Source organism: Vespa mandarinia, chromosome 11 (genome assembly GCF_050613455.1).
Source record: "Vespa mandarinia isolate Hongniang chromosome 11, ASM5061345v1, whole genome shotgun sequence".
In the NCBI taxonomy this organism is placed as follows: domain Eukaryota; kingdom Metazoa; phylum Arthropoda; class Insecta; order Hymenoptera; family Vespidae; genus Vespa; species Vespa mandarinia.
Genome location: NC_140820.1, coordinates 358,534 through 369,903, shown reverse-complemented (window position 1 = coordinate 369,903; position 11,370 = coordinate 358,534). Strand labels below are relative to the sequence as shown.

The 11,370-nt window shown below is 33.5% G+C and overlaps 1 protein-coding gene across 1 annotated transcript; it reads left to right on the top strand.

Moving 5' to 3' along the window:
- Positions 1-179: 179 nt before the first annotated feature.
- Positions 180-10,878, top strand: BRWD3 (bromodomain and WD repeat-containing protein). The gene is made up of 22 exons (XM_035865637.2): positions 180-1,524; positions 1,635-1,693; positions 1,773-1,802; positions 2,018-2,077; positions 2,854-3,004; positions 3,305-3,403; positions 3,512-3,849; positions 3,964-4,118; positions 4,195-4,512; positions 4,638-5,055; positions 5,163-5,388; positions 5,486-5,810; positions 5,902-6,097; positions 6,178-6,426; positions 6,517-6,741; positions 6,818-7,196; positions 7,334-7,733; positions 7,849-8,076; positions 8,164-8,344; positions 8,421-8,577; positions 8,705-8,812; positions 8,948-10,878. Exons 1-22 carry the CDS (start codon positions 1,464-1,466, stop codon positions 9,844-9,846), a joined length of 5,262 nt encoding a protein of 1,753 aa, XP_035721530.2. The 5' UTR covers positions 180-1,463; the 3' UTR covers positions 9,847-10,878.
- The last annotated feature ends 492 nt before the right edge of the window (positions 10,879-11,370 follow it).

Sequence of the window (11,370 nt, the reverse complement as noted above, 5' to 3'; positions counted from 1 at the left end):
TATCCAAATTATTATAATTTACATTAGTATAATTTGTTTATTTCTTTTCTAAAATCAAATGGTAAAATATATACACACACATATATATATATATACATATATATATATATGTAACAAGAATAGTACGTATGCACTTCTGATTTACATTAAGAAACATATAATTGATTATAAAGTTTTTCATTCTTTTATTATCGAGTTTTTCATTATTTTATTTTCATTTTTCTTTCTTACCAACGAAAAAGGGCACGTTTTAAATACATGTACACGTACATAGTTATAAATCTAACCTAAAGTAACCTCACGTAATAATTACGTATCAAGCACAGACTGGATTATATTAATGTCATCTTTCTAAAATTATTAATTTTTTTTGTATAACAAAATAATTATTTCCATCTCAATATTTATTTTCGTGTTTTCGCTTTATCAATGACGAAGCACAGTCAATGATATTGTGAAATGTGTCACTTAATTGTTATAGATGTTGATGTATTATTGGACATATATTCACCTACTTTAGTATTAAAATTAATGTTTTTATCTTTTCGATCTTTCGATCCGTGCGGTATTGTACTATGATTTCATATGAATATCTTTCGAAAGTTTTCGTTTTTAAAATAATGGCGTCAATCGAAGAACCTCAGTCATAGAAGTTGGCATTGCACAATAAATTGGACGTAAGACGAAATAGGGTAATTTAATGAACGAAAAAAAGTTTTTTTCTTCTTCTTCATTTACTTTCTCTTTTAATCGTCAAATTTAATAAAAGGACATGAAACGTCGTATAAATCCATAGAAAACGCATATGGATTATGTTATTTGTAAATCATTTAGAAATGAGTGCACGCTAATGTATCAAAACATTACCCATATCGCGAGATGTTTAGCCCAATAATCTATCTTGCAAGCGTTTACACTACTATGTGTAAATAGCATGAGCACATCCACACAAAAATCACCGTGTATGTGTATACGAGTATATATCCTTCGTCCGTAATTATTGTTTATCACAAAGGGAAGAGAAATGTTGAAAATATGGTTAAAAAGAGTCGCACGAGCTGCGAGGAACTTAGCGAAAAACACAGGATCATGAAGGTGAAAGAAAGATCTGATCGTAAATGAGTAAAGAAAGAAAACAAAAAAAGATAAAGAAAAAAAGAAAAAAAGAAAAAGAAAAAAAAAATAGAAAAGAAAAAAAAAGGCGATAAGGAAGGTGAGGGTCTCGAAGGATAAGAAATACATCCCTGGATAGCTGCTTTGCTATTCGTCAGTTGGAGTGGAAGGGACGAGAGGCATAGAGGGGAAGTCGAGGAGGCGGGGGTACTACTTTCCGTCGAGGAGGTGAGCGTGCGTGTGCGTCTCGCGGTCGAGATCTCGCGAGAGAAAATGAAATCCGAAATGGTTATCGCCACGCTATGACCCGAAAAAAATAAATCTTTCTTTACGTCCGTGAGTGAATAACGATGGATTCGCCATACGAAATGGATGCCAGTGTATCGAGAAACGAGTCTGCTATAGCACCAGGTAACGATTGAGATGCGATAAGCGAGCATAACCGTCGGCAAAGCCGCCTAACCGTGGCCGTGTGTGTGCGCTTCGTTCCCCTCTAATCGCCGTTCACTCGTTCTTTTCAGAGCTCTACTTCTTGATAGCAAAATTTCTCGCGGCAGGGCCATGTCACGAGGCTGCTACGGTGAGTATTCGATCGAATTTAACGTCGAGCTATCGTCGACGCGACGAACGTAACGAAAGAACGTGTATGTTTGTTTCAGACGCTGAAGCGCGATTTGGAGCGAGCGAAGGTAAGACGAGATTGGTCCGGAGTTGACGTTTTGCCGGACTGACACTATACATAGCAATCGTCTCCCACATGGTTTGCACGTGGTTTCTGCTTGTCAAAACATTAGAATTGCAGGGTCGATGATCTTGATTTTTCTTCATAAATTAATCACTTCGTACGACCTTATCGATCCGATGATCGATCGATTCTCGTCATATTTTCTTTTTCTCCTTTCAGGTTTTACCAGAAAGACTCGATTGGGAGGGAAATGTGCATAGCCAAAGTTTCCAAGAATTGGTAAGAGTGCATCGACATTACAGCGAGCATCATCGCTATTACGCGACTTTGATTTTCATTAGATCAGTCTCTCTAATCGCCCGGTCAAAGGGCCTAGATTTAAGGTTACCGCGTCGCATCGTATATGTGCCTTAGCTCTGTCGTCGTTAAATCGTTGGCCGAAATAATATCGAAGTACGTGCATCCCTTTCTGAGGGGCGCTACCCCCTTTTCCATCCCACTCCTCGTCCATTCTTTTAGAGTTAGCGTCGCCATTGCGGAAGATTCTCCCCACTACTTTGTTCCCTGTGCCAATGGTCGCTTGCTTTGAGCCATCTTGCGTGAGCTGATCAATGAATATACGTGCCTACGGCTTATTTATAGAACTTGATCTCGTGCACGAGTGCTACGCCAAGATTGGATGTCTTCCTTCTTTCGAGCGCTCATTGGTTAATACCAGGCACTACTTTACAATACATTTTAAATATTGGCGGGAACTATCGATAATTGTTTTTTTTTTTTTTTTCAAGTCATTTATCCTTTTCCAAAATGACGTGATTTAATCGATCTTTTTATTCGTTAATGTCACTTTATTTCAAAATTATTATAAGAAGCTTTTCAATTTAAAAGAGAATTATAATTTTATTCATTAACGATTATTAAACATTATAAAAATTTAATTCTTTATATAATTAAGAAGTATAGTCTACTCATTCTATAAACTCTTAAGATATGAATTTTCAGTTTAAAGAACAATTTGTTTCAAATACAATATTCAAATCAATTATTATCAACAGGAAAAGAAATATCCTCACATAGGACCGCAATACTTGCTGCAAATATGTGCAAGAATAGGTCCGGTTTTAGAAAAAGAGGTACCGCCATGTATTCCAGGAGTTATATCATTACTTGGAGCTGGCAGACAATCTTTATTACGTACGCACGAAGGTATACATTAATTTTACATATGATATATTATCCAGAGCGTTCTGGCAATAGTGATACAACCGAGCAGAGAGTCGAAAATTCTAGAGTACAATTTTTTTTTTTTTTTTTTTTTTTTTTTTTTTTTTTTTTTTTTTTTTTTTGAAATGTCACCTTTTACGCAAAAACTGTACTCTACAATTTTCGACTTATTTTTTCACTACTACTGTTGAAGGTATCTACCACCCTGTATATATTAAAAAAAAAAAAAAAAAAAAAAAAAAAAAAAAAATATTTTATTAAATAAATATTCTTATATGGCAGATCTATCCCGTCGAACACGTGGTATCGTTGCTTGTTCTGGAAGATTAGGAGGAAAACCTTTTATGGATCTTCCTTATAGTTTATCAGTGACTAATATAGGTAAGCAATAAGCTTTGTCATATTTTATATATTCATTACAATTAAAAATTTAGATTTATTCTTTTATCTTGATAGTATCTTATAACGTGTATATTATTTTTCTATCAGTGCGTGTTCTTCAAGGAAGAGAAAACTCAGGTCCTATGAGTCGTCAAGAAGCAATACCAACCAAATTTTATAGTAAAATGCAACTTTATCGACATACATTAGGACATTTATCAGCAGTTTATTGCGTTTTGTATGATCGAACGGGAAAATACATAGTAACTGGTGCAGATGATTTGCTTGTTAAAGTATGGAGTTCTATAGATGGTCGGCTATTAGCTACATTTCGAGGTGCTTCAGCCGAGATTATGGATATAGCAATAAACTTCGATAACACGTTACTCGCAGCTGGCAGTTTAGATCGGATACTTAGAGTCTGGTGTTTTCAAACTATGTCTCCTGTATGTAATATATAATAGAGTTATTAGAAAAATTTTATTTATAATATTAATTTCATCTTATTTATCTTATGAGTGATTTAAGTCTTTGACTTAAATTTATATTAATGTTTTAAGGTGGCTGTTTTGTCTGGACACTCTGGTATGATAACATCTATTAACTTCTGTCCTATTTCTTGTAATGGTGTTTATTATATGGTATCCACCAGTACAGATGGTTCAGTTGCATTCTGGTCTCATACAAAAAAGCCAAAAGAAAGAGCAATATTTCAGTAAGTCAGCAATTGTATACGGTAGATCAATTATTAATTTACAAATATGATTAAATGTGGTTAATATAATTTTTAGACCTAAGCCGATTCAATATCATGAAAAAATGAGACCTGGTCAAGCTCAAATGATATGTGCATCGTTTAGTCCTGGTGGAGCTTTCATGGCAGCAGGCTCAGCCGATCACCATGTGAGAGTTTATGCAATGTTAGGGGACGAAGGACCACGTAGAGTTTTAGAAGTAGAGGCACATTCTGATACCGTTGATAGTATTCAATGGGCTCACAGTGGTTTAAGATTTATTTCTGGATCTAAAGATGGTACTGCAAATGTATGGAATTTTGAACAACAGCAGTGGGTGCATAAACGTCTTCTTATGACCACAAGACTCCCCGGGTAAATAAACCATAAGAATTTATTCGATAAAGCTCTTACATTACATACATACATACATATATATATATATATATACACGTATATACACAGATGTATATATTTATTACGAATATTTAATTTTGTAGAGAGCCAGAAACGGACGAAGACACAAATAAGAAGGCTAAAGTTACTATGGTTTGTTGGGACGTAAGTGACGAATGGGTAATTACCGCTGTAAATGATAGTTCATTGAAAGTGTGGAACTCAAAATCGGGAGAATTAATAAAAGTCCTTCGCCGTCATAAAGATGAGGTGTTTGTACTGGAATCTCATCCGATAGATCCTCGTGTTATATTAAGTGCCGGTCACGATGGACAGCTCATTATATGGGATGTTCTAAATACAGAACCAGTGGCTTGCTTTCAAAATTTTATCGAGGGACAAGGAAATGGTGCGGTTTTTGATGCAAAATGGTCTCCTGATGGAACAATGATCGCTGCAACCGATTCTCATGGTCACCTTTTAATGTATGGATTTGGATCTGGCGTAGAAAAATTGAAAATAGTAAGTTTTTTATTTATAATGCAATAACATTTGCATTTTTGCAATGCTAAACGAAATATATTCTTTAATAATATCCATTAGAAATGCAAGAAAAAATATAATTACAGGTACCAAAAGAACTCTTCTTTCATACAGACTATAGGCCATTACTTAGAGATATAAATAATTATGTTTTGGATGAACAAACGCAAACAGCTCCCCATTTAATGCCACCTCCATTTCTCGTTGATGTGGATGGAAATCCATACCCTCCTGCATTACAAAGATTAGTCCCTGGTAGAGAAAATTGTCGTGGGGAACAATTGGTACCTAATATAGCAGTAGGCGCTGGAGGTAAAATAATTGCAATTTCAATTGTAATTTTTTTCTCTCTATTTGATTGTGTGTGAAAAAGAAAAAAATGAATTTCACATATTTTGATGTGTTATAGGAATGCAAGAAGTTATAGAAGGTCTTCCTGTGCAAGAACCAAGGTCCAATATTGATAGATTGATTGAAGCTCTTGCACAAAGACAAAATATTGACGCAGATGGTGATTTAGGTGCAAATGATAGAGAAGATAATGCAGGAGAACAACCAATTCGTCAAATTGCTAGTCCTCGTGGCAGTAGGCCAGGCTTAAGGAGAGCAGGCGATGTTGAAGGTGTTAGGCAAAGTAGTGGTAATTGGCAAAGAGACAATACCACACCTTGGAATAAACCAATTCTTGCTCGACCTATGAATCAAGCTACTAGGGAAACACAATTTAATTCGCTGTATGTTTACGCATTAATCGCTCTTTTTATAAATACGGACAAAGGATATTTTCTACATGAAAATATTTACATAGATCTTTTATATTTCCAGTCGTGCTATGGCAGATATGGAATTAGAAAATTGGAGGCGAGAAATGCGAAGTAGACCCCAACCTGCTTTGAACATTGCAGCTGTTCAGGATAGTATAGGGAATAAAGTAGCAAATCGAAAACGTAATAGAGGTGCTAGACACGGATATAGAACTAGAGCGGCACGAGACGAAGAACGGGACGATGAAGAATTTGAGGTATTTCAAGTGTGGTATTCATTTTATCACATATTTTCTTATTTTATTCTTATCTCTTTATTGTTATTATTTATCCACAGAATCCTGAAAACGGAGGAACCACAGGAAGTTCGGCTAGTAGTAATAGTAATGATTCTACTGCAAATGAAGAAGATTTATGTTCAGATAGTTCTACTTCTGAATGTAGTACCCAATATTCAGATTGGATTGCAGATCATGGTTTAAATCTTGAACCTCCTAAACGCAGTAAACGTAAGCCTGTTAAAAAAAGGTCTCTTACTCCACCAAGCGATACCGATAGAAGACGCAACAAAGGTCGTACAGCAAAGGTAAAGTTTTCTATTTCAGTTTTTTAGTTTGTCAGTCATTTACGTATAGATCACATTTTTGTTAATCCATATATCAATTTCTTTTATCAGAAAGCATATATTTATAGTGAAGATATTACTGAAGTTCCTGAAGTTCTTCGACCTCCCGAATGGCTCACCGAAGTAGTACCACGTAAAGCTCCATATTATCCACAAATGGGTGATGAAATCGTATATTTTCGTCAAGGTCACCAATTTTATTTAGATGCTGTTAGAAATAAGAAAGTTTACGAACTTGGTCCAAATAGTGAGCCATGGGCTAAAATGCGCATAAGGGTGAGGATTTAATTAGTTTTAATGTTATTTTATAAAGTGTTATTTTCACATAACGCATTAATACATGTTGTTTTAGGCGCAAGAGTTCGTGAAAGTAGTAGGTATAAAATATATAATTCGTCCACCCCGACTTTGTTGTTTGAAGCTTGCATTAATGGATGAAGAAGGCCGATTTACTGGAGAAAATTTTACAATAAAATATCATGATATGCCAGATGTGTTGGACTTTTTAGTTCTACGTCAAACGTTTGACATAGCATTGGCTCGCAGTTGGTCGGAAGGTGATAGGTTTCGTTGTATGATCGATGATGGATGGTGGATGGGACAAATTCAATCTATGGAACCATTAGATGAAGATTTTCCCGAATCATTTTTTATGTGTTTCCGTGTACGTTGGGATAATGGAGAATATGAACGAATGAGTCCATGGGATCTTGAACCGATTGATGGAGATAGTAAGTTTATTATTTAACGTATATGTCCGTTTAATTATTATTTCTATCTTAAGTTTAATACAATTAATAAAAAATGATAAGATGTTTAGGATTTCCACAAAGTGCTGCTATGAAATTTAAATAAAATTATATTTAAGGATTGCCTGCTGAAATTGGAGGAGCAGTTCCTGTGCTTCCAGAGGAAATACAAGCTATATTGTACCAACCTACTCCAGAAGAATGGCCAATGGGTGACAGAGTTGCAACATGTCGTAGAATTATACGAGGCCTTGACCAAGTAATGAGCCTCGCGATAGCAGAACCTTTTGTGGCACCAGTAGATCTCAATGCTTATCCTGGTTATGCATTTGTTGTACAATATCCCATCGATTTATCAACTATAAAAGCTCGTTTCGAAAATCATTTTTATCGAAGAATAACATCTGCTCAATTTGATATTAGATATTTAGCAACAAATGCTGAAATATTTAATAAACCTCATAGTGGGATAGTGAAATGTGCAAGGATAATCACAGATTTATGTTTGCGTATAATAAAGTAAGTAATGAATTTACTATTGTCAAGTATGTAACAATGCAGGATCGATTATTTATGGAATATGTTGATTGTTACCTTCATTTTTTTTTTTTTTTTCTTTTTTTTTTTTTTTCAGAGAAACCACGGAGTTAGACGTACCTGCAGTATATCATCAATTAGTCGATACATATTGTTCTTCGGAATCTGATACAGATATGGCTGCAAAAGATAAACCTTCAACGAGTACACAAAGATCAACCTCTAGTAGAAATCTTCGATCGCAAGAAATATCGCAAGATTGGAAATTGGCATGTCGACAGTTATTGGATACTTTATGGCAATGCGAAGATTCAATCCCTTTCAGGTACGGTGTTATATTGATAATGACGATAATAGTCTCGATTGTTTTAAAAAAATTTGTTCGTTTTAATATTATTTATATATCTTATAGAGAACCAGTCGATAGGTTGGAACATCCAGATTATCATCAAATAATAGATACACCAATGGATTTACGCACTGTAAAGGAAGATTTGTTAGGTGGCAACTATGAAACACCTTTGGAATTTGCAAAAGATATGAAATTAATATTTACAAATAGTAGAAATTATAATACAAACAAACGTTCAAGAGTAAGTAAAAAGAGATTATCGAAGAAATTCTTACTATTTGTAGAAAGATTTTCTTTCATCTTTTTATTATTTATAGATATATTCTATGACAATAAGATTATCAGCAATGTTTGAAGAACACATGCGTAAAATTGTTTCTAATTGGAAGTCGGCAAGGAGACGTAATAATAATGCGAAAGTAAATGTGAAAACGAAAGTACAGAAACGAAAGCAACGTTTAACAAATGGCACTGGTAATTTCTGTTCTTTCAAGAGTTTAGACCATGAATTATATGCTATTGCATGCACAAATATATTTTTTAAAATGATGTATTTTTGTCTATCAACAATTATACTAAAGTACTTATTATTAACTAATAGGACCATCCAAAGGAAAGTTTATATGTACCGAAGATGAAGATATAAATACAGAAGATGAAGGAACAGTTGTGCAACAAAAAAGAAAGCCTACTAATCTGCATGAACCAGGTATACATGGCTGGCTTTATTGTGTATGTGTGTGTGTGTGTGTGTCTGTGTCTATCTATATATATATAATCTAGCTTAAGAAATATTAGATTATGCTTAACCAGCCAATACAAATTAATCTTAATTTTCTTAAAGGTCCATCTCGAATGACTAATGGTGTTCAAAAACAATCGGGTAGCTCAACGCGTTCGATGATAAAATTGAGGATTCCTAGATCTTTGGTGCAAAGGAAAGTTAAAAAAAGTGACAGTGAATTAAGTGAATCCGAAGCATCATTGGAAAGTGATAGCAGTCATGGTCCTCCTGTACGACGAACTAGAGCAAGGAAAGCAGTAAGCAGTGAGAGTACAGATAATGATTCTGGAGAGGTGTATACTCCTAGTGGTCGTGGAAAACAGACTCGTAAAAACCGAAGTAAAAATAGTAAAAATAATAGACAAGTGAAATCAAATTCTAAACAATTTGTTATTCCCGACGATGATGCAGAAGACGATGCAGAGGACCAAGATCAGTTTATCTCGGAGTCTTCCGATGAAGAAAGCGAAGAGGAAGTAATTCATAGAAGTAATACAAGATCGCGAAAGTTGCCACATGCGGCAGGATCAAAACATACAGCCAACAATAAAAGAAATAATGCCTCTGAAAGTCATTCCGATGATGATGAAGAAGAGGAGGAGGAAGAGGAGGAGGAGGAGGAGGAACAGTTGCATCATGGTACTAACAATGAAGATTCAGATAGTGATGATACAGATGAACTTGTAGAACCTTCAACATCACAGAGAAAATCGCGTACATGTAGGGAGTCTGACCATCGAGATGTATTATCAAATTCTAGGAGAAGTGGAAAGCGTGCACGTTATAATGAAGAAAGTGATGAGAGTAGTACAGTACCAGTGAGAAATAGACGTAAAATAAAACGACGTTATTATGCTGAAGAAAGTGATGAAAGTATACCAGAACCTGGAATTAGCATAAGTAGTAGGGGTCGTGTGAGGAAAATGACAGCTCGTGCACGTGCTTTTCTTTTAGAATGACCTTAACAGCATCTTCTATGTTAGTAATATAAGATGTACATTGGAGTTCTAATCAATTTGCAATTGTACATAAAGAAAAACATGATAATTTAATATGCAATTTAAAAATTCACATTTTGAAGATAGTGTATCTATATATAAATGGATAACACTATATGAAAAATATCTAGATGAATGCCAGATGTATAGCCTGAGAATTACAGGAAATTCATATGCAAAAAAGTGTATACTTGAAACAACTATTAACAGCAATATGAGTTTAATACTCCTGCAACAATGTACTTCCACTATTATGAGACAGAGAAATAAAGGTATTTTTTAACGTTTAAGTGCAAGTGTAAAAAGACTACGAGAAAGAAATGAAAGCACTGTAATCCGCCCTATAATACTCTTATCACGTCTATATTATTTAATGACATTTGAATCAATTGAAAAAAGACAGTTAAAGATTTTAGAAGTGTGGATGATCATATTTTCATATATGTTAATTGCTGATCTTCAAAACGAATGAAATGAAAAAATTATTTCACTTTATTTAGAGTTTAAAGAGATCTGTTTTACATTTGCTATTTACTGCACTGCACTGTAACCTCTGTTTGTAATTGATTTCATACTGATGTTAATTATGCGGATTAATTTCAAGCATCTGTGTTTTTGCATTTTTTTACTCAGATCTGATAATATCAACTATATTGCTCGTTTAAAAATTTGATTGCACAGTAAAAAAACAACAAAGAGAAACAATTCAAAAATATTTTTTATAAACATTTTATTTATCTTGGCTAATAAAAATATCATTCTGTTGTAGAAATAATAGAGCCTTGACAAAAATTATTTTCATTTATATGAATTATTAAGAAAATTTACAATTTATCTTTTAAGATGCACAGAAGTACCTTTATGAAATCATTAATGATTGTACTTGTGTCAATATGAATTTAATTTCCGAATATATGCATATTATATTACTTAATTTAATACTTAGATCGTGTACTTGTGATTATATATATATATATATATATATATATATATATATATATATGTATATATATGCGTGTGTGTATGTGTGTGTGTGCATGTGTGTGTATATATATATATATATATATATATATATATGTATGTATATATATGTATACATATATACACGCCTATGATGTTTTACGCAAATAGTAACATTGTTGTTACTCGAACCGAATTAAATGTAAACTTGAATGTAACATTTTGTAAATGACAATGTTGCAGGCTTTTTTGAATATTTTGTAGAAACATCGTTAAAATTAGAAGAGATACAGGATTTTTATGGTAGTCTTAATACATAGATTTCTAAGATACATTATATGTATATTGAGAAATCCTAAAAAATTTTTTAAAAAATGTACACTACGATTACAAAAATATTGATCCGAGTAATGTATTTACTAAGATTTCCTTCATAGACAAAAATATTTAATTAATAATCTTCTTAAAGAAGTCTGAGAGCAGAAGACATAAATTGACTATATTGACATTTATTTACCAAATAAG